This window comes from Heterocephalus glaber, unplaced genomic scaffold (genome assembly GCF_053883595.1).
Source record: "Heterocephalus glaber isolate CG9 unplaced genomic scaffold, H.glaber_assembly_v1.0 deba00001428, whole genome shotgun sequence".
NCBI lineage: Eukaryota > Metazoa > Chordata > Mammalia > Rodentia > Bathyergidae > Heterocephalus > Heterocephalus glaber.
Genome location: NW_028258293.1, coordinates 12,783,519 through 12,808,014, shown reverse-complemented (window position 1 = coordinate 12,808,014; position 24,496 = coordinate 12,783,519). Strand labels below are relative to the sequence as shown.

At 41.7% G+C, this 24,496-nt stretch overlaps 1 protein-coding gene across 1 annotated transcript in view; it reads right to left on the bottom strand.

The window, feature by feature from the left end:
* The window catches only part of Sergef (secretion regulating guanine nucleotide exchange factor), a 220,468-nt gene that overhangs the window by 58,000 nt on the left and 137,972 nt on the right, over positions 1–24,496 (bottom strand). The window contains 1 exon segment of the mRNA XM_087211592.1: positions 14,399–14,435. Coding sequence (XP_087067718.1) covers positions 14,399–14,435 — 37 coding nt within the window.

Here is a 24,496-nt window from a genome sequence, read left to right as displayed (position 1 = left end):
GGTGCTGGCACACAGGAAGTGTTCAGTGAGTGTTCATTCCCTCTCCGCCCTCCTTGTTCCTACACCATCCAAGCAGCAAGCCCTCTGCCATTATCTGCAGACCTGCTGAGAGGTCTAGGGCTGAAAGCTGGGAAATCAGAGCGCTCCTGCCCAGGCAGAAGGAGTGGGCTGGCCTTGTGGATGGGGCCAGTGAACTACTATACAGTCATTAATCACACTGTGATATGTGGATTCAGGTCACTCGCCGGAAATTAGCAGCTCCATCTGAGATTTTCCCTCCAGAAGGTAGCTTCTTCACATGCATGGGCTCTTACTGAGGACCTGCCCCTTGCGATGGCATCTTGGCATCTAGGGAGAACATCAACCAACCTGCAAAAGGTAGCCTAGAAAGCAGTCTTTGCCCCGGGGCCAAATCCCAGCAGCAGCAGGAATAATCACAAAACAGACACATTAATGTCACATCGTCAAAGGCATCACAATAAAACACCCTAGAGCAGGGCCACTTAGCAGAAATGCCATCCATATATCCATGAAGAAAAAACCAGTAATTAAGTAGATCTGCTTCACTAACCTTTCTCTACAAAAATAATTCCCAGACCTCCCTACAGAACTGGAAATCTCCATTTCAACCTCCTACCAGGTACTTCTATTTGGATGTTCCACAGACATCTCACATTCAGATACACAAAAAAAATTAAAATTTATTATCTTACCCAAACCTACTCTTTTCCTGTTGATGTATTTTCTTTCCCTGTCAGTGAGGACACATCAACCAAGCAGAAAACAGGGTGCCACAGCCTTGATCCTAATTATTCTTCCCCACCTCTTTTCAATCCTCAATCCTCTTAATCCCAACATGATGAACTCGGTCTTTCAAACCTTTCCTCCATTTTCTATTTCTGCTGCCACTGTTCAAGTTTAGTTTCTCATTGCTTCTCCCTTGAGGAAATACTCTGGTCATCCTACTCACTCCTCTGCTTCTGGACTCTCTCCCCTTACCTCAGCCTTCATCCTGTCTCCAGAATGATTTCTGTGGATGTGATTAATACCTACATCAGTTGACTATGTAAAGGAAATTATCAGGCCCAGTGGGCCTGATCCAGTCAGCTGAAAGGCCTTAAGAAGTGGGGTCTCCCTGAAGAAGTTCTGCCCTTTGACTACAGTGACAGCTCCTGCCACACTGTTTCCAGCATGACATTCCCGACAGTTTCCCCTATAGATATTAGACTTGCATAACCAGTCTCCATAGCTGCCTAAGCCAATTCTGCACAACAGGTATCTTAATTTCTGTATCCTACTAGGTCTGTTTCTCTGGTTGAACCTGGGATGACACACTCTGTCTTTGAAACAAAATTCTTGATAGAACCTATGAGATTTGGCTGGATCATCTACGTTTGGCAAGGATGTGAAGCTACAGAAATCTTCATTCACTGCCGATATTATATGTTAGGCTTTAATCTCAGTCCTTATATATATTAGCTCATTTAACTGTCACAGTAACTTTGAGTATTCACATTCTCTTTATCTACACAGGAGAACTGGGAGAATTACACAGGGTTGTAATTCATTCAACATAACATGGCTAGAAACTGGCAGAGCTGAGTTTTTTTCATGGACTTACGTATTTCCTTAAAATCACATAAAATTCATTTAAGAATTAAAATTATATTTATTAAAACTATAACGTTCTGTCTTACTTTTTAATGAACAATTATTATCCTTTGTTTCCAACTCTACATATACTTTTATAACATCAGAAAGTCTGTATAAGGCAAGGCAGAGCCGAGGGGGCATTGCCTTTACTTTTATAGATGCACAATTAAAGCACTTGGAGAGCAATTACCTAAAATCATAAAAAATTGAAGATTAACAAAAGCATATGAATGGTCAAAAGCTCTGAGATGCTGAATGTCAAAAAAGGCACCGTCCCCAAGGGGACAAGAGAGCATGGACTTGGAAGGATTTGGAGCAAAGGATTCTGGGCTCAGTGGTAGGAAATCTGCTTTCTCACAAGACTTGGCCATTTCATTTATAGATGAAGAGTGGCAATAAATGGCTTCTGAAGTCCTTTCCAGCTCCAACACACTTTAATCCTCTCAAAGTAACATGTCCAAGTACCCCATGGCTACCTGCGCTTTGCAGGCTTGCTCTCAAATGGACAAAGGTGATTTTGCAATGTGGGCACATGAATGTGGTGCTGTAATGCAAGACACTTGGAACCACAGCCCAACCTCTACCCACAAACTTCTTCTCTAGGCCCCTTTTACTGACTGCATACCATGCCATTACCTGTCCTGCTGACAGTTTAAGGGCAGCAGATCCAAGGAGCTCATCCTCTCCTCCTGCCAGCATCTCTGCTGGCACAGCTTGCTACTCTGCTCTGGCTCCCTACCGAAAGCTGGCGGGGAGTCACCCTAGTGTCATTTCTAACACTAGGCCCTCTCATATGTTTAGCCACAATCCAGTGTCACTTTGTTGAACTCAGATCATATTTCCACCTTTGTTTAAATCTTGATTTTGTCATCCTCTGAGTATATACACCTTCCCCATTTTCTCCTATCAGAAGTTAGAATGTTCTCTTTCTGTGCCTTTATGTGGACAGGCTGAGGCTGGAGCTTTTATAAGGCAGCCACAGGAGACCCCTTTGCAGTTTTTATCAATCAATTACTGAATAATTTGGGATAGTGCAATCAGTAATTAGGGATCCATCTCTTTGGATGCCAAACCCCTTATACTGTAGAGTACCCAGGACAATGGTTCTATTGTGCTGGCTTCCTGAGCCCTACTTTCCCCTAAACTCCTCCTAAAACCCAAGTCACTGAAGTCATTAACTTAAAAAAAATTGCAATTGAGTTCATATAGCAACCCTTGGGGAAGACTCAAAAAATTAGAAAACAAAAAGCCAACTGGTCTAAATTTCTGCAGAGTACTGAGCTGTTTGTACCAAACCAGTGAGATGCAGCAGCAGAGGATGAAGAATATGAATGAAGAATATGATGCCTCTAGTGTCTGTAAGCAGAAACACACCAAGTAAAAACCTTCTGATGCTATGAGCCATGGGGTCACAGTGACAAGGATGGGTGGCTGAAGCTGATGCTCTATCTCTAGAAGGCTGCAATGTACGGGTGGAGCTAGGGCTTGGGAGCTATGTTCCTGGGCTTCATCTCTAACTTGCTGTATAATTTTGGTCAAATCATTTCCTCACTTCACCCTTAATTTTTTCTTCTGTGGAAATGAGGCTGTTGTTCAGGTGGTTTCAAGCCTGTAGTTCTATGATCCCAGCCCTCTTCTTATGTTACCTCAGCTAAAATTCTGCTCTTCTCCCTTGGAAAGCAAAGGCACCTTCTTCTACAGTAGTTACCAATAAACCTTCTATGGCCATCCTCTTCATTCGGCAAAATTAAATTTTTAAAAAGCATCTGTCCAAGTACCTCTACCTTTTTGCCATCTTCCTATGTAATGCCATTTGATACAAAATTCTGCAAGTCAGTATCCAACCGATCATAGTCAACTCCTTTCATATGCTGAATTTATCTTGGGGGTGCTAACTGAATAAAATGAACAGACTCAATTCACAAACTCCACCAATACAAAGGTCACAGTGCTAATATTTCACCTCTGAGTGATTTCCTTCCTGTCATACTGCATAGTAATTCAACTTCCAGCCTGCCTAGCAGTCTGAGCAGTGAAACCACTTCCTTTATCCATTTCAGCTGTGGGCTACAATGAGCTGCTACGAACCTCCCATCAATCAGGGCATTGATCTCATGCCTTTATCTCTAATCCCTTCCAAAATCCTGTTAAACCAACTGGAAAGGAATAAAGAAAGCATGATTCCACCAAGAATAGGGAATGGAAAAAGAGACAACAGCAGACAAGACAGCTCAACACATTTCAGATGAATAACAGATGGAGGACATAAGTAACTTTGCAAAAAGGAGGAGGCTGTGGCCCAGGGCTTGCTGAGGAAGAAGTGCAAAAGGAACCCCTATTTCCTGAAGAACACTTAAAGCCTCAGGACTAAAAGTTTCCAAGGGCCTTTGGTTATAGGGCAAGGATAAGGCTGAAACCAGAGGGGTTGACTGAATGAATACTTACAGGATAGTCAGATGCCTACATTACCCATGATGTACACACCAGGCAACCTACCACTTGCTGTCCCTAAAGGAACACTGGACATTTATTTTCTGGAGAAACTCACCTAGGGAGGCCCTAGACTCAGAAAAAGCAGATTCGGGAGATGGTGGGAGTGAGGATAAGGATAAAACAAATGGGCTGAGCATCTATATAGTAGATGATGGGACTCTCCAGTTCTCTCCCTCCATCCTGCTCCAGGAAGTTGATATCTAGGAATATATACTTCAAGCCAAGAGCTGGGGGAGGGGGTAAATACTGACATCTGGGGGTCTACCAGTGAAAAACCTCCCCTCTCCTCCAACCACTTAACAGTGAATTCCAGCAGCCAATGAGCACTGTCCATGGACATTCTTACTTACTGTTGTTGGGTGTTTTAATATGTACAAAGACATTGGATTTTGAAAGAGGAAAACCTGTTACCAGTCAGGATCTCTGGAAGAATGTTTCCATTAATATATGTATGTGGCACTGACTTAAGAATATAGAGGCAAGAGAAATGACAAAGGCCATATAAACAGTAAGGTGAAATATAAGAAAAAGTATTAAAATGAGTCAGAAGAAACAGAAATAGATATACTGAGCACCTAGCCTGTGCCAAGAGCTTTTGTATAACCACATAGTTTGTGTCCATGACAAACACTTACAGAAGCTAGAGAGATGAGAAGCCCACAGTTCAGAGAAGGCAGTAACTTTGCCCACGTTCACACAGATATTAAGTACCAGAGCTAGAAACAGAACCCATGACTTCTTAACTCCAAGTCCTCATGCTTCTTACACCATATGATGCCACTTGGGGCAAAACATGCAATCCCTCTGAGATTCTGTCAACTCACTCTTCAGTAGGGACTGTACTTTCCCTCAGAACTTTAGAGTTACTGTGAGAACGACAGGCAATGAGTCGAAGCACCGTATGCTGTGAAGCCAACAGCATACACAAAGGGTATGTGTGCACGCCACACTGGGGTTACCCTGTGGGGTTTTCTGACCAAGTCAGGTGCTTGGCTTGGCTGCCATGAGAGGAGGGAGGAGCTGGTCTTGGGCTGGGCCTGGAATTGCAACTACAGTGGGGCAGAATCTGAGTGGGCCTCATGGGGATTTCAGAGCTAGCATCATATTTTCCACTTTCTTTTCCCTCTCTCTCCCTCCCCCACCTCCACCTTCTCTCTCTTATCTTTGCTTTTTTTCTTTCCTTTTACAATCAGACCTTGATATCCAGTGTGCTGAAGACCAGAAAGTTAGCAGCATTCCTTGTCTCAGCTACAAAGCACAAATTTACAAATTAATATTTTACAAAGCCACTAGACCAAACCTAGTTTCTGAAAATAGATCAGATTAAGGCATTTCTCTGCTTTGAATCTTTCCTGCCACCACTGCCCCACAGGACAAAGTCTCAGCTTCTTAGCCTAACATTCAAGGCCCTTAGGACCTGCAGTCTTGTCTCTCAAAGCTCTGCTCCCCTCCTGCTACTTCTGTCCCTCCTCAATTTGCTATGCTTTCTGTGTGCCTTGGTCTATGTTGGTTCCACCCACTGAAAGGCCTTTCTTTTCCTCCTACTCACTCTATAAGATTCACCTCACGTATCATCCCTTCTGAGACGCATTCCCTAGCCCCATGTTGGGGTGAAGGTGTGAAATTTATGGATGAACAAAACAGTCTCAGAAAGTGTGAGAGCTGAAAGAGACCTGGAAGATCACATTAATTCTCATTTTATCTATAAAAAGAAAGTGGCCCAGAAAAGGAGTCACTTGTCCAAAGTGACAGCAGCTTGTCTACTACTCAGGTCTCTAGGCCTGGTTCTCTTTCTGCTACATAGTATGTACAGGCTCTCAATGAATGAATATATCATGAATGGCCAAGTGGAGTGTTGCTGAAGCCCTGCTCAGAGAGAGCACTTGTGAATGAATGTTCACAGCTGCTCTGCATTTATGAGCTTTAGGTGTACCTGGGAGAAAGAGAGGATTCCACAGAGATAAGAGGCAGCAGGAACACCAATCACTGGGTAGGTAGTAGACAGGCCTATGGGTGCTGGGGACAACATTATGAATCTAGGTGTTCACATGGAGATAAGGTGGTGATGCCCAGAATTCAGTAGGACAGAACAGGCTCACTGGCCTGATGGCTTGTCCACTGTCAAAATTGCCCAATGCTACACATGGGTGGTTTCCCAAGTGCTATGCTCTGAGGATACACAAAGGTCTGGCCTCTGCCGCTCCAGACTATCAATTATGCTAGCTTTGCTGTGGATACTTTCTGTCTTCAAAAGTCACACGCAACCTAAAAGCTCAGTTGATGCTGATTGATAAGCTAAATATCCAAAGCCTGATCACTACAAGGAATAGCACAATGAGGGAAAAGTGAAAACCCTCAAACTCAGCAGATGTTAGATTGAATCCTGGCCTCTACCTCTTTAATTGTCCAGTTTCCCACCTGGGAAATGGAGACAATTCTCATCTCTCTACTTTCTACTTTGTAAGGTGATGACTAAATGAGAAGATACTTGCAAAATGCTCAGAACGGTGCCAGCACTTGGTAGATATTCAACCACTGTCACGCCTGTGACAAAGGATTTATCCTTTAGAAGTCTTAACTCCTCCTATAACTGTCAACTTTGGAAGTATCTTAATAACCCTTATCAGCTCCACATGCTGTCTTGCTGATCAACCACTTGCATTTGTATTCATTCATTCATTCACTCATTCATTCATTAAGAAAGTGGAAAATATGTGCCAGATTTATTTTATAAATCTTTTCCTGTTCAATTATGAGTTCCATGTTCAAATGGGAAGGGGAAACAAGGGAGGAGGAAGGAGGAAGGGAAGGAAGGGAAAAGGAAAAAGAGAATAGAAGGGAAAAAATGGAAACAAAGCTTTTGTAAATGGGGGGGTTGAAGAGGGGAAGGGGAATGGGAAAAAAAGAAGAATCAAGATATATCATGTACAGATACAAATTCCCTATGATGAATGTGATCAATATGTGTGACAAATACGCACTGATAAAAAAATAAAGATAAAAACCAAAGAAGAAAAAAAATCATGAGCTCCATGAGATAACAACCATTCACTACATTCCTCTGCAGTATCCAAAATGCTACATGGGACATGATCAACGTCTAGTAAGCTGAAGGGACAGATTGAGGAAAATTATATAATACTCACTCAGAATTTAACAAACATGTGAATGCAACGCAAGTACAGACAGGCCAGGGCCATTCAGATATACAACACAGTTTGTGGACATGAGGACAGACTTGGACAAGTACAGAATATTTTAGAAACTGTCTGTCTAACTAAGTGCGTAGGATCATACAGAAAGTGGCAAAGCTGAAAGTAGAGCTCAACCTTTGCACTGTAGAAGGGGTCTAGCTCATGTCAATTTTTATCATTTTTGCCTTGATTTACTTTTGCAAGATTCTAAGCTTCTTCAGTACTTATAAACAAGTGCAATGAGTTACAATTCCATTTCTGCTATTACATGCAACCCTACAAGGACCAGAGCATCATGCTAAAATGAGTGGTCAATTTTGTGCCTCAAAGACCAAGCTACTTTGGTGAACTGTTGATAGTATCTGCTAATGTTAAACATATGACCTAGAAATCCTACTACGTACCTAGAAGAAATAAATGTATGTATGTTCGTTCACCAAAAGGCTGTACAAGAATATTCATAGCAGCTTTATTCATAATCCCTAAACTGGAAAACCAAGTGTTCGAGTCAAATGGATAAGTCAGTTGTGGCATAATCACACAGTAGAACATTACTAAGCAATAAAAAGGAACTATTATATACACAGCATGAATGATTCTTATAGACACAATGTGTTGAATAACAGAAGCTAAACAGAAGAGTGCCATAAAATTTAAACACGGCAAACCTTGTCTTGTCCAGAACAGAGGTCAGCTCTGGGGGTGGGTTACTGACCGTGATAGAACAGGAGGTAGCCTTCTGGGGTGCTTGGAATGTTTAGTACTTGCAAAGGGTGTTGTTTTCTTAGGTAATGTATATGTGTAAAAATTCATCAACCTGAACCCTTAAGATTTGTGTACTATATATATTTTGTATTTTCATTTTACAAATAAGACAAAATCTGCTTTGAGTAGTTGTTCATGATCAAATTGGCAAAAATCCAAATTTTAACATGTTCTTTTAGGGAAGCTGAAAAAAACAGGTACTCTTCCACATTGCTGTTGAGAGCAAAAAAATGGTATGATCCCTAGAGAGGCCAATTTTGCAGTAATGTGCAAATTTTAAAATACATTTTCTCTTAGATACAATAATTTCATCTCCAGGAATTAATTCATCTTACAACTATATCCTCCCACACATAAAATAACACATATATAAAGTTATTAGATACAGTATTGCTTGTAATAACAAAGACTGGAAATGATCTAAATGTCCATAAAGAGGGTACTTCTTAGGGCCGGGGATTTAGCTCAGTGGTTTTGGCGCCTGCTGCGCAAGCACAAGGACCCAAGTTCGATCCCCGGTACCAAAAAAAAAAAAAAAAAGTCTTTCCTTTAAAAAAAAAAAAAAAAAGAGGGTACTTCTTAAATTACAGTACATAGGAACACTGGAATATTATGTAGCTGTAAAAATAACTAAGAAGGCTTTTATACTGATATGTAAAGATCTACCAGATAAACTGCTGAGAAAAAGACACTGCGCATAGCATTCTGCTATTTAGATTAAAGGAGGCGTAAGAAATATTTTGAGGTCCATTTATATGTAAAACAAGGCACTAGAAGGATACAGAACAAACTAACACCATAGTAAGCATTTGCTCCATGTGTTGCAAGAGAAGGAAGTTCATTTTACATTTAAGTTTTGATCTATATACATGTATTAATCATTCAAAAATTATATAAGTACATTAATTTTTTAAGTGGAAAAGGACAATGGAAAGAGGAAGAAGGATCCGAAAAGAAGTGGCTTTTCAAAACAATGTTATTGATTTCACAACTCTATCTGGTCATTATGCAGAGAATTACTTAATCTGAAGCAGAAGAGATTTAGGCTTGGTATACAGAGGAACTTGCCAACATGAAAGGGGAACTATGTTTTCCCTGTTGTTGCTGTTTTTTTCTTTTCTTTTCCTCTCTGCTCTCTCTTTCTTTTTTCTTTTCTGTACTAGGGATTGAACCCAGGGCCTTCGCACTGAGCTACATCCCAGTGCTTTTTCTTTTTGAGACAGGGTCTCAGTAAGTTCTCCAGGAGGGACTCAAACTTTGATCCTCCTACCTCAGCCTCCCAAGTGCTGGGATTATGGGTGTGCACCAACTTGCCTTGGTAGGGAAATAAACTGAAGAGATGAACATTCTTACCTAATGAACTTAAAAACACACCAGACCGTCACCAGTCTGCAGACAGGCAGCACAGGTTAGCTGTCTACAGGTTCTGAAGTCAGAGACTAGGATTAAAAATCTGACACACAGGTTCCTCCCAAATGTATGACTTGGGTGTGGCACATTGTTTCATCTTCCCTTATCTAAAAACTGGGTTAACATAGTAGTAACCCATTGATTTCCTATGGGATTAAATGGGATAATATAGGTAAAGCATTTCTCTGCTGCCTACCACCCTGTGCATAAGAACAGACAACTCTGAACCCGCCTCAATGCACTCTTCAAAGCTCTGGGGTGAAAAATAGCCTGTGCCCTCCTTCTAAAAGAGTTATTTCTATTAAATTTTTCTATGAGATCTCACATGACTCTCTTTGATGAGTTTCAGGCAAAGGTCAGATGTTCTGCTATACATATAACAAACGTACAGATGTTCAACAACTGGAAATCATCAGTAAAACAGAAAATAAATCAATGAGCAGAGTGTAACTTCAAAGCACTTGCCTTTGCTTGGCAGAGAAGGAGGTACAACACTTTCCTGGCAATATCCAATCTTTAAAATTGCTTGTCTGGCAAGCCCCCTGCTTCAGGAAAAGGCCACCAATAGAGTCCTTCCAAGGGTCTGCAGAGCAGGGAGAAGCAACGCAGTCAGCTCTTTTTCTGCTGCAGGACGGGAAGGCTGAACAACTGCACATCAGGAAAAAGGAAAGGAGGCAAGCAAATTGGCCACTTGAGCCAAAATAAGCCGCTCCTGGGGGAAGCAAAACAGCTGGAGCCAATTCAGCCAGACGTGGAGATAAGGGGCCTGAAGACAGCCAGATGTGAGGATCCTACCTCCAGGACCAAGGATCCTCTGAGCAAGTGTGGGCCATGATCCCTCTGCTCACCTCTGCTGACCTCGGCGGGCGCCCACAAATGGGACCTGCCAGAAAATGCTGTCAGATGGGCAGGGAAATCCTGGATGGAAAGGAAGGAAGGAAGGGAGGGAGGGAAGGAAGGAAACCAATAAACCAGCCAGGTGCGCAAGCACCAGGGGAGTGTGGCAGACTCGGAGAATGAACTTGACATACCTATGCCATGAGGAAGACCCACTTCTGGGGGTGGGTATCATGGCATCATTTCACAGGGAAGGCACCTGCTGGCTCAGTGAGGCACAGCCATTGTAAGAGCCACACAGGTAGAGAGGGGTAAGCCGTTATAGCCGGCGGCCTCAGCTCTCCTCGACTATTACCTGAGTCTCTCCATGCCCAGCTCCAGTAGTTCTCCCTGTGGGCAGAGCACTAACTCACACCACCTGACCATCCTGCCTAGCCACAGGGGCACCAAGTGGAAGAAACCAAACATGTCAGAAAAACTTATTTGGGAAATCAAGGAAAGAACGAAAGCAAACTACAAATGAAGGGGAAGAAACCTGGGAGCAACTAGAGTAGCAGCATACAAGGAGAAAACAACTGTGACTGCAGCGAGCTTGCCCAGCCTGGAACACTCAGGGCCTGGGTCCTTGCCTGGGAGAGTGGACAACAGAATCCTGGCCTGGAACAAATGTGATCGGCACTTTTCCAAGGCTGTGGGAGTGGCGTCTACGTCCATAGGCTCAAGTTTACGGAGCCATCCTGTAGCTATGCCGAGATCTCGCCCCAGATCCTGACATCCAGGTCAAGGAAGACACCTCCTCTTTAATGCCTATGATTCTCACCCTGAGCCACAGGCCTTCCTGTAGTCAATTACAAAACTTCCTTTCTTGAGTTCTCAACATGTAACAATAATGATAATCATAGTGATGATAACAGCTAATATTTACTGGAGCTTTACTTTGTGCCAGACATTGTTCTTAGCACTTTACATAACAACCACATGAGGTCAATAATATGTTATCCTGGATGAAGTGATCAAGACACAGAGAGGCTAAGCCAATTACACAAGCCACAGAGCCCATAAGCGGAGGAGGCAGAATGCGAATCTAGACTCTCTGACCCCAGTGCCTGTGCTCTTCTGAATCACTACCCTTTCCTACTTCAGGCCACAGGACATGCTAGAGTGGAAAGAGCAGTCCTGGGAGGCAGGGAGATATCTCTACCGTCTCCTGTACTTATTTTCAGGCTACCTGTTTAACCAGTTTAGAAAACTGAGTCTCAGTCTTCTTCACTATAGAACAGGTACAACAAATCTACTTTGTGGGGTTGTGTCCACTCCTTGAGACAGAGTAAGTTCCCAGTTTTGTCCTTTACCCTTCTCTACCTCACCTCCCTTTCCAAACTGATCTGTCTGTTGAATGTTGACTTGACATTAAGGCTGATTCTACCCTTGACGAAGTCCGGCTTCTTTATATTCTGCTCTAGTCTATTCCACTACTGAGTTATGCCTGTTATGGTGGGTGCAGCACCAGGCACTGATAGGCAAAAGCTCAGGGAGTGAGGCAGAAGGCAGGGAATCCCATCTGAGGTGGGCAACGGCAGGCAGGCAGGCGACAGGAGGAGCTGGCTGGGAGAAACAGGCCTGTGAGCCAGCAGAGCTCTTCTCTCCCTCCAGCTTGTCTCCCTCTTGCTGGCCTCCTGCCAGGCCTAACAGGCAGCTTCTTGTCATTTTGCTTGCAAAGCATGCCCCCTGCGGGGCCCCACTGGGGGCCACATTGCGCCCGTGGTGGGAGCATCTGGCTCCCAGCTCACAGGCAGGCAGGCAGGCGATGCCGAGTCCTGTGTCACCTTTCCTGACTCCACAACCTTCCACTCAGCGGACAGTGCGCCAGGCTCTGGACACTGGGGACAAAACAAAAAATAAGTCCACTTTCAAGGAGCTCACTGGCCTGCCCTGCTTGCCCACTACCTTTGATGGCCTCTGCACTTGGGCATAACTTTCCAGAATGGCATCATTTCTTGCTCCTCATCAAGAAGTACCTCACTAGGACTGGCAATGCTGACAGGTGAGTCTCCCCTCTTCCTACCTCTACCAAGGGAGATGAGAAACAAAGGCAAAAGACCAGGCATTTCACATTCTATATCACCTCATCTTTCCCCACAATCCTACAAGGAGGAATTCTCACCCTGTTACACAGATGAGGGGGGAAAATGGAAGCTCACACAGAGATGGACCCAGTGTAGACCGAGGCGGTCTGCCTGCCATCCTCGCGCTTTCTAGGGCTCCAGGCAGCCTATGTCAGCTCAGTCTGCTGATCAGTCAGCTCTGGCCCTGGCCCCTCCTTCATCCCTTCTTTGCTTTTGTGTATTCAGATCCCCTTCAGTCTTCTTGCTTATGCTGGTCCCAGAGGAAACTGCCCTCTCCGAGTCTAGTAACAGAAGTAGTGGTGGTGACAGTGGTGGCAGCAGTAGCACATTCTAGGTACTGCCTCTGACTCTTGCATTAGCTTGTCTTAATTACGTGGAGGCTGGAGCAGTGCCAGTATAAATGATCTGTTACTGCTGCAAAGCATGCAGGTTGGCTGTTACCCTTTCTAGCTTTCTATCTGACTAGAGCCCCTTTGGCTCCCCTCTGCTGCTGACAGCCTCCTTCCTCTGCTGTCCTTGGTTCTGCCTCTTTGCACATCACTTTAGGGCCTGCAAAACAGTGCTTCAAACTACTGCCATTCCAGGCAGATGAGCCTGTCCAGCTCAATTCAAGAGTGCTTGAGTCTTCACTGAGGGCCAGGCACTGTGCTGGGTGCTGTGAATACACAAGAAACAAGAAGAAAACATAGGGGCCTTGCCTTTCAAGGTTTAGAGTCAGGGGCTAGGAGAGAGAAACAGGAACAGAAATCACTGACACAAGATAGGCAGAGTGAGATTGTGATGTGAACTAAAATACCAGAGCTGGAGGAAAACTTGGTTTTTTGTTTTAAGCCCTCCATTTTAGAGATGGGGGATCTAAAGCTCAAAACAAGGCAACTCCTTGAACTAATCATGTCTGGTAACAACAACTTAGAATTCTGAAGCCCTTGCTGAGAGCTAGGTGCCATTCTATGAGTTTTCTGTACATAAATTCACGTAACCCTCACAACGTTATGAAATAGACACTATAGCCATCAATTTTAAAGACGAGGAAAATGAGATATGGAGGAGTTGACACCTTGTCAAGTTCACACTAGTATTAAGTAGAAGCCTACTGAACTCAGGCACTCGGGACTACACTGGATCTAACATGCTATGAGTCGGAGACTGACTCGACCTGTGAAAGTAGTGAAAAGGCTTCCTAAATGCATCGCTCATAGGTCTAACCCTAAAAGCACTGAACTTGGGATATGTAGAGCCAATGAAGAGGAAATCTCAATCAGACGTTTGAGTCCAACTGGGAGTTCCTTAGTGTTACTTAATACAGGACAGTGAGGGGAAGTGAGCAGAGCTGTGTATTTCCAAAGAAAGAGCCACATCAAGAAGAAAGAACTTGGTAGAAAGGATTTATTTAAGGAACCAGAAACTGTCCAATCCATTTTTCTTTTCTTTTTTTTTTTTTGGTACCAGGGATCGAACTCGGGTCCTTGCACTTGTGCAGCAGGTGGCGAAATCACTAAGCTAAATCCCCGGCCCTCCATTTTTCTTTTTAACAGTACTGGGACTGAATCCAGGGACTCACACAAGGCAGGGAAGTACTCTAATATGGAACTACAAACCAAGCTCCTCTCTCTTTCTCCTTTTTATGCCTGGCTGTCTATACATGATGCCCCAAGCCCATAAGTTCTTTATGATCCCCAAGTGCCACTTCCTGAGGCAAGAAGGCCAGCTTGGGCACCTTATAAAGGTGTTCAATGACATGGAATAAAGTTTTCAGGAAAGGCGCGTTTAGTAAACTCTTGGTAATCCCCGGCTTCCATCTCCCTAAATTTCCCCAATACATATACACATGTGCACCCTGGCTTTTGGTTAATCAAGTCTTCTCCAATTCTGTCATATGAGTTTCAGAAAAAACACAGTATCAGTATAAAAATTACTTACCAATTACTGCCAAATTATGCTCTGAGCCACAAGAGATCTGTAAAAAGAAAGAAAATATACTAGATAAAACATATAGCAGTATATTTTATAATAACTGTTACTTTCTAATGACACTAACATCCATTTGTGGCAAATTTTAGGAAAGAAATATAAAGAAGTACTATATACAAAGGTTAAAACTATAATTACAACCTATTAACAGATACATAAAGAGAGAGTGAAAAAACCTTTAAAGAGAACTGCACCAAGATGTGAAGGAAGTTGTCTTTAATCAGTTAGACTACAGTAATTTTTTTCTATTTTTTTGTATTTTTCAAACTTTCTATAATGAGCATATGTTACTTTAAAAATGGAAAGATAAGGCAATAAAGATAACAGATTTTGGAAACTGAACTAAAAAGACCATCGTTCTCATCTGGACTGATAAAATGAGCAAAGAATTCAGTGGAAACAGACCGGGCTGAGGAGACGCTCGACTTTCTCCACTGCTCATTCTCCCTTTCCCTCGAAGCTACATAAACCCTGCAGTTCCTTGTATACACCCTGTTCTCTCACACCTACAGGCCTTTGTACATGCTTGTTCTGCCACCCAGAATGCCTTTTCCTACTACTCACCTAAAAAACCCTTACTCATTCTTTAAAACCTCAAAGCATCCACCAAGACCCTTCTGCTGCTGCTTCTAGGCAGACTCGGGCACTCCTGTAATTTGCCCTTTTATTAGGCATAGTATTGTAGTAAATACCTGTTGCCATTTAGCATTTTTCCTGTCTCCTCACTGGACTGCATATGTCCTGGGAGCAAGGCCAAGTCTCCTTCACCTCTGTATCACACAAACACACTACACAAAGCCTGCAACTCAGTTAACATCTGCTAAATGAGAGAAAAAATAAAAGTACATAAAGGAAAAAATGCTTAATATGTGAAAGACAGTCATTTAGGTTTCTGAATCCAGGGTTCCCAAGCAGTAGGAGACATTTCTTGCCTTTTGGTCTTGGCATGTTCCAACATGATACTGGGAGGAAGTGACTGGGAATCTAAAAGTATAAGTGGCGGGCCAGGGATTTAGCTCAGTGGTGCTGCCACCTATCTCGCAGGCACAAGATCCTGAGTTTGATCCCCAGTTCCAAAAAAAAAAACATAAGTGGCTCCCTAGGTACTAATTAAGAGGAACTCTAGACTCTGGAGAAGCATCCTGTGACTTTTACCAGGATGCTCACTTTAGCTCCTGGCAAGAGAAAGGTCTCAGGTACTCTGGAATGTTAATGTGGGCAGGGCCCTGGAGACCACCTATATTACCAGGAGGAACAGAGGCTTGGCAAGGGAAGTAACTTGCCTCAGGTCTTAGAGCAAGCCTGTGACAACACTAAGGCAAATCCACCATTCTATTCTCTACTATGAGATCAGCTTTTTTGATTTCATATGAATGATTCCAAATAAGAGTGAGGTCATGTGGTGTTTGTCTTTCTGTGCCTGGTTTATTTCACTTAACATAATGTCCTTCAGGTTCATCAATATTGTCACAAGTGACTCTAGTTAATAACAATATAGTGTATTCTTGAAAAAATCTAATATTTTTAAAGTTTTTCCACCATAAATAGAGCAAGCATGGGGTAATGTGTATATTAACTTGATTTAGCCGTTCCACAATGTATACAGATTTCAAAACATCATGTTATACATGATATATATATATATCATGTGTGTGTATATATAACAATTTTACCTGCCAATTAAAAATTTTTTTAAAAAAAATTATGACTATAGCCATGCTGAATCTCCTGATTTTCACAAGAGTTCCTTTCTTGACATTAGACATTGTTTTCTGGGGAAAAGCATCAGGAAACAAATTCAAAGGTTCTCAGCAGAGGCACTGACAGTGAAGTAACTTGGCATGCAGGAGGCTGTCTCCACACTGGTAGGCGAGAAGGGGCAGCAAGCTTCTTCCTGTGGACAAGCTGTGCCCCATGAACCCAGCTTCCAAAGAGAAGAGGGCTCTGTACATTTATGTGGGCTCCCCAGTGCTCAGCAAAGAAGCCTCTGTAAATTTTGCCCTTAGTAAATAGTCCAGATTGTCCAGTTTCTAGAACTCCTTTGAAGCTGGCTAGGTTTGTGATTTACCTTAGGGCTGCAATATGGCTCACCCAGGGCCATATATAGCACAAGTTCATTATAAGCTTCTGGCTCGTTTCTTGGGTCTGTTATAGGAAGCAGTTTAGACTTACGAATAGGAAAAAATTTAGACATCTAACAGTGTGGAAATATATAATATATACATATGATAGAGCCATCTGATGAACTATTAAGCAGTTTTAGAAACTGATGCTTATAATAATAGGAAAATATTCATGTTACTGTGCAAACTGGAAACTCACATAACATTGTATATATAACATGATACTGATTCTATAATAAAACAAGAATAAAAATGACTAGAAGGAGATAGGTTGAAGTGTTAACAGTGATTACTGTTCTAGGGATGAGATGAGGATTATGAGAATGATTTTTCTTTTTCTGTACCCTCTGAATTTTACCTACTATTTTTATATTCAGGGGAAAAATCTATTAAAAATAAGAAGAAAGAAATACAATGTAGTTCCTACCTCAGAAAAAAAAAAAAAGTCCCCCCTAGCTATAAAATCTTGTGTACTTAGGAGGAAGCTCCGCCACTGCCATTCCACGCTCCTAGGGCAGAGAAGCTGAGCCAGTCCCAGCACCCGGAAGGAAGCTGCCCCGTCACCATTCCATGCTCCTAAGGCAGAGAAGCTGAGCCAGTGTCCCAGCACCTGGAAGGAAGCTCCCCCACCACCATTCCAACCTCCTAGGCAAGAGAAGCTGAGCCAGTCCGAGCACCTGGAAGGAAGCTCCCCTGCAGCCATTCCATGCTCCTAGGGCAGAGAAGGTGAGCCGTGCGGGAGACAGAAGCAAGCCCCGGCCCGTGGAAATGAGAAGACATGTAAACAAGCCTCAAAAACAGACTTCCAGATCACCTACAGCAACCCCAAAGGGAAATGAGATGGAACAATCTGATACTCAACCACCTGGACTCTCTGAACTGGCAACAAAAGAGGATCTGGGAAAAATGAAATCAGAAATAATTACTCAGATAACAGCAAAGATTCCTCCCATAGTGCAACACATGACTAATAAATCTAGAGAGGACAAAGATAAAAAAATAGAGGATCTGAGGAACATGATGGAATCTCAACATAGGAAACAAATGGAATCCATAAAACATATGCAAACAGATTTCCAGGAGATTAAAAACTCCATCGAAAGTCTGTGCAGCAGAATGAACCAATGTGAGGATAGAATTTCACATATAGAAGATAAGATTGCAATTAGTGACCAGGAAAAGAAAAATTGCTTTAAAATTGTAAGGGAACATGAGAAATCAATCCAGCAGCTGCTAGATGATACAAAGAACAATAACATAAGACAGATAGGAGTCAATGAAGAAAGAGGAGAGAGTGCAGATGACATAAAAAAAAATGTTCACAGAAGTGATGGCAGAAAACTTCGCAAGCAGGGAAAAAGAATTTCACATACAGATGAGTGAGGCATATAGGACTCCAGCTAGCCTTGATCAAAAAAAATCTACACATAGGCATATAATAGTTAGGATTCCAGAAATCCAACAGAAGAATAAAATTCTACAAGCAGTGAGAGAAAAGAAACAAATCACATACAAAGGAAAGCCCATCAGAATCCCAGCAGACTTCTCAATGCAAACCCTCAAGGCAAGAAGAGCTCGGAGGGATGTATTTCAAGCCCTAAAGGAAAACAGCCTCCAACCCAGATTGATATACCCTGCAAAACTATCTTCCAAAATTGATGGAGAATTAAGATACTTTCATGATAAAGAGCACCTCAGAACTTCATGAATACCAAACTGGCACTCCAAACAATTTTAGAGAATACTCTGGGAAAAGACAATGAGGATCACAACCCCAGGAAACCCAGCAGAATGAATCCATTGGGTGTGACAAATTAAACGCAAAGGGGAAGAATCCAATGAAAAGAAAAAGTCATGACAAGGCTTTTAAAACTTTTAACTTCATCTCCCTAATGAGTGTATAATTCAATCTTGTTATTGTACTGATTAGTATTTTTCTGATTCTACAGTTGCATACCTTTCCTTGTGCTGTACTGGCTATTTATCATCTTCTTATGTCTACTTTTTAATTGGGTTGTCTATTAATGAGCTCTAAGAATTCTTTATATATTCTGCTCGTAGGTTATATGCATTGTAAATATGGTCTGTTTAAGGACTACTTTTCATTTTAATGATGTCATTTAAAGTTCTAAATTTTGATGGAATCTCATTTATCAATTTTTTCCTTTTATACACCATATCTTTTGTATACTAGGTAGTTCTTGCCTACCCTAAATTCATAAACATTTTCCCTTATAATTTCTTCTTAAAGTTTTATACTTTTAGGCTTTCTTATTTAGGTTCATAGATCCCTCCAAGTTATTTTCATTTATGGAAATAAAGGGTTGAGGTTAATTTTTTATATACGGATACCAGGTGTTCTAGTGCCGTTTGCTGAAAACACTATCTTTTCCTCGGCTCTTGAATTTATATTCTATAAAAATGCTAATGTTAAATAATCTTTCAAAACTCAGTGGATCATATATGTGTGGTTCTATTTCTAGATTCTCTGTTTTATTCAAATGATCTATATATCTTTCTTTACACCAACACTGCCTTGATTACTGTAGCTTTAGAAGAAGGCTTAAAATGAGGTACTAAACGTCTTCCAACACTGTTTTTTTTTTAACTTTCCTAGGTCCTTTGTACTCCTACATAACTTTTAAATTTCAATATCCAATTCTTCATTTATAGCAAGTATACACAGACCTGAATTTATATATATACCGTGTGTTTTCTAATCCTGCTAAATTCAAATACAAGTTCTAGGGGCTCCTAGAGATTTCTTAGTATTTTCTCTATAGATGATCATTTCATCTACATATAAAGATTTTGCTTCTACCTTGCCAATCCTGTCCTAATTGTGTCATTTTATTGCCAGACTATTTTGGTGGGGCCTAGGTTTCAAAGTTTAATGGACAGATAAAAAGTAAGCATATCTTCCCTTGTTCCCCACCTGAAGGAGAAAGCATTGTATCTTGTCCATTTATATAAGGCATTTTCACTGGAAGTATGGAGTACATGTCTTTAATCTGCTGAGAAGGTTCTATTCTACTTCTAGTCTCCTGATAGCTTTTACCATGAACAGCTGTGGAATTTAGTCCAATACTTTTTCTCCAACTAGTGACAGGATCATATGGCTTTTTCCTTTCCTCTGTTAAAATGATGACTTGTGGGGGTGGATCTTCCAAAGCTGAACCAACACTGCCATCCCTATAACAAAACCACTTTCTACATCCTGCCAGATCTGACTCCTGATAGTTTGTTTTGTTAAACAAATTTCTATCTATGTTCACACTTTTTTCTTCTATTATCTTTATCCAGTTTTAGGATTAGCACAATGTTGATTTCCTAAAATGAGGGGAGAAGTGTTCTTTTTTTTTCTGCTTTAAATGTTTGATATAATTTATCAGTTAAAATGTACACAAGCCTGTTGTTGTCATATAGGTAGGTTTTCAAGTTAGGAATATACTTTCTTTAATAGGTGCTATTCAAATTTTACATTTCTTCCAGAGTTAGTTTCATTAATTTGTCTTCCAAGATACTTCTTAGAAGTTATCAAATTTATTTCAAAACAGATTTTTGAAATATGCTTCCTATATCCTTTTAAATTCTGTAAAATCTGTGGTAATGTCTCCTAGGTCTTGATATTTTAATTTTAAAAATGTGTAATTGATATTGTGTGATAGGAAGTAAAGGTCTAGGGGGCCAGTGGAGGTGGGGGGGAGAGGAAAGAGGGGATAAAATATATGAGAAAGGGAAAAAAATGGAAACAGGATCTTTGCAAGTGGGGAGGGGTGGAGGGGGTGAGGGGAGGGCAGGGGAAGGGGGAAAAAAATAAGAACCAAGAGACTCATGTAATGGTACAAGATCCCAGTGATGTATGTAAATGTATTTTATACCCAAAATGTACCAATAAACTTAATGGTGGGAAAAAAATCTTGTATACTTAGAAATAATGGGGTGGGGGTGATTTGAGGAAAATATAACTAAATTATCCAGGTACAAGTTGTATCTTGGTATTAATATTATAAGATTTTCAGAGTCTATTTTCTTTTGTGTGGGGACAGGTTGCTGGCCCTCCCTGTTTCCACAGACCAAATCCTCCTAGCGCAGGAGCTAGGGCTAAGCAGTTGTTTCTTCTGAGTATTTTTTAGTTCTTAAATTTTATTGCTTGTATTTGATTATAGATGTCAGTGACATTTCATAGTTTCAAAAGTCCTTGCTGCTCTGAGAAGTGTAGAATCTAGTGAAAATTGCATAGTCATAAGAGAAATGTGTTTTGTTTTTGTTTCCTTTTTTTAAAAGTTGTGGTATTAATGGTTCTATGCTCCCTGAAATAGTACTGCTTTGTGAAAGTCCAGACTGAACACAGCACCCTCCATGTACCTAGTACGTTTATAAACCTGGGTATCTCACTACTTGATATTTTTGCATTAGTTAAGGCAGAAATTTGATAGCTCAGTTAGAGGGGAGGGGAAATATGCTGCTAGAAATGTCTGAACTAAGTGCCATACTCGTCTGGGTAAGATTTGGGAAACATAACCTCTGTACATTAAAAAAAAAAAAAAAAAGAGAGAGAATCAGTTAAACATCACATAGTAGACAGCCATTAAATTATAAAAAAATTAATTTATGAAGAAAGACCTTTTGTACAGATTGAAAAAAAAGATTTTCATAGAGATATCTATATGATCAAGAGAGTTAATTTTTTATTTTTGTTTTACTAGTGCCACAAACTTGCCAGTGGTAACTTATTTGTCCAGTTCAAGATAACTCTGTAGTTTTCTTTCCTAGAACTTGTTAAACACCAAAAGACACTTTTGAACTGTGCATTTGATCAGATTGTTAGTTTTTTTCTGTTTTATTTCTTTTGACAACCTTTGAATAAAAAACTCTGAAACTTTAAAAAAAAAAAATTATAACATTTTTAGGCCGGGGATTTAGCTCAGTGGTTTTGCCGCCTGCTGCACAAGCGCAAGAACCGAGTTCAATCCCCAGTACCAAAAAAAAAAAAAATTATAAGATTTTATTCTTAGATTCTCTATTTTTCAAGTACTCTTTAATTGTAGTGGTATTAGTAGTAGTGGTGGTGTGAGTGATCAGAACAGGAATTAAAAATTATCATATATTGAGGACTTATGTGTGCTAGGTATCACAGCAAGGCACTTTATAAACATCATCATATTTTAATCAACACAATACTTTTTTCAGGTAGGTTTGGCTTTGCTCATTTTAGAGATAAGGAGACATACATATTAAACCACCTCCACAGCTAGCTGGGGTAGCAGCAACAGAACTAAAACCCAGCTTTGCCTGATCTCCAAGCTAGTGTTTACTGCTGCATCATGTCACCTTTGGGGGTTTTTTTCTAAGTAATTATTTCACTTTATAAAATGCAGAGAAAGAAAGAACCTGCTTCTTTCTGCCTGCCAGAGTTCACCTGGGGTTGTGGATTGCAGGGTTGATCAGCCTTGAAGATCAAGGGCTTCCAGAACCAAGCCACTGACAAGTGCCAGTATCAGGCAGCAAATGCTGCTCTGAGTTAATGACTGAGGCAGTGATGAATTGATTTTGTCAAGCCAATGCAGAACTCAAAGCCCAAAGCTCCCCGCTGCTTCTTGCTCTCTGTGCACTGGCATAGAGGTCAGGAGACAACACCATAGGCCACAAAACTCCAGTGCTATACTCCTTCAACAAGATTGTATCAATGACCACTTCCTTCATATTGCCTCTATCAGCATCTACATATTGCCCAGCTGTGGGGAGCTTTCTAGAAGACTCTGCTAACAATGGCAATGTGCCCGGGAGAAAAAGATTCAGAGCCAAGAATCCAGGTGAATCTTAGGTCCTCTGCTTTCTGGCTCTAAAAGCAATGGCAAGAGATTTAATCTAGGGCCTCAGTGTTCTCAGATGTAAAAAAGTATACCACAGTGTTTGTGTTGTCTGCCTTATAGAATTGCTATAGGACAAATGAGACATTCTACCCCCTTCCAGCTGTACATCCCACCTTCCTTGCACACAAATCCAGGCACATCACGCTCCTATATATAGCCCTTCACGGTTTCCCAACACTGGTAGGGCAAAGTCTAAATTACACAGCATGGTTTACAAACCCATCATAATTTTACTTCTGTTTACCTTTTTGGATTCTTTTCCTCCCTGTGCTACTTATGAAATCTCAACCCCAAATAATATATTCCCTTTGTTCCATTCATTTTCCATTATATTTTCTCTAAGAACATCATGGAATTTCAGACTGTTATGCACCCTGTTCTCCTTGACTACAATTTCCTTTCTCCATCTACCCAGGAAAATCCTTTAAGATTGCTCAAAACATTCACTTCATGGTAAAGCCTTCCCTGACTTCCTGAGGTACAGTAGCTGCTCCACCCTAGCTACACCCATAGCACTAAGTGTCATGCCTCTTACCACACATGTGATGTCTGTTCACAGACTGCACGTGTGCTAGCCATCTCTGTCTCTCAATCACCCAGCAGTGTCTCTGCCGCACAGCACAACTGTAGGGAAAGGGGGTCAAGGGTGGTAGTGCTAAAAGAAAAGACTCAGAAAGGCATATAATCCCAAAGCAAGTGTGAGAAGCACTCCTATCCACCTGGAGACAGGCCCTCAGAAACACAGTGGGGGCAGGAAGGGAGAGCACTACAAGAATAGACAGGGAAGATGCTGGGAGCACAGTAGGGTTGTTCCAGGAATTCTTGTACAGCAAAGCACATTGGACCACAACAGAGAGTAGTCCTAGGAAACAGCCCCAACATAGAGAAAGCAGGTTCCAGCTTGCTGGCTGGTCCTTCAGAAGGAGGACAACACCTCTGTTGTCAGTGGAAAGCTGTCCTGTCTCAGTGCTGCCTGAACACTAGAATGGTCTACTCTGTTCAGAGGCCTCTACCCAAGGAATCAGAGCTCCAGAAAATTTCCAAGCCCACAACTGCCAGTGGAACAGGATCTCCCACCAAGTCTCTCTGCTGGGCCTGACTCCGTCAGTTCTTGTGAGGGGAGTCACAACTCCCCTGAGAGCTGGATCTTCACACAGGTGGACAAGAGCAAAAATTGACTGATAGTAGACACCTAGTAAATATATCCCAAATACATTAACAGGCTAAATAAATCATTGGATGAAGAAGCAAAAAATGATGAATGTGAAAATAATTGCCAACTGTCGCTTTGAGTACTTCAGCAGTACAGCTGTACCATTTCTAAAACAGCTGCCTGGGTCTTGTTGAATACTTACAACCAGACACCTGCTAACTGCTTTGCCCATGTTATCTTATTTAATTTTACACAAAACCTGAGAAAATATAGTCTGTAGTTACAACCATTTAACAAATGAGGCAACTGGAGTTCACAGAGGTAAATGTAACTTGCCTGTGTCTTGTGACTAGGGGAGGTGTGGGATTCTACAGCCCTTCAAATTCAAGCTTTCTGTCTCCCCAAGGGTTATAACATTTTTTCTCACACAGCATGGAAATAAACCACCCACACTCAGTTCCTTACACCTGGAAACCCAGAGCTAATTGAAAGGGCTTGTAATCTAGAAGAGCCCTTACAGGCACAAAAGTGTTGCCTGTGGCCAGCAGCGTCTGCCTATGGAAGATCAGTAAGCTGTCCCAGGGTTAGTTCCTGGGGTTACTACAGCAAAATAGCAACAAAATTTTGTCCTCTGCCCCACCATGGGAGCTACTACCTTGCAGAGAACTCCACCAGATTGTCCAATTCTGAAGGGGGAAATCCAGGCTTGGACAACAGAGAAAAGTGGGAAATAAACACCTGGGTGCAAACACGCCTCAAGAAACACCAGGAGGCCAAGAAAAGGGAGCCCACCCTGGAAATGCCTTTATCTCTGACAGGCGTGACGATTGGCTCCTGCCTGCCCAATGGGCATGGGCGCCCACAGATGCCATGGCAACAGGGAGCACTGGCCCAG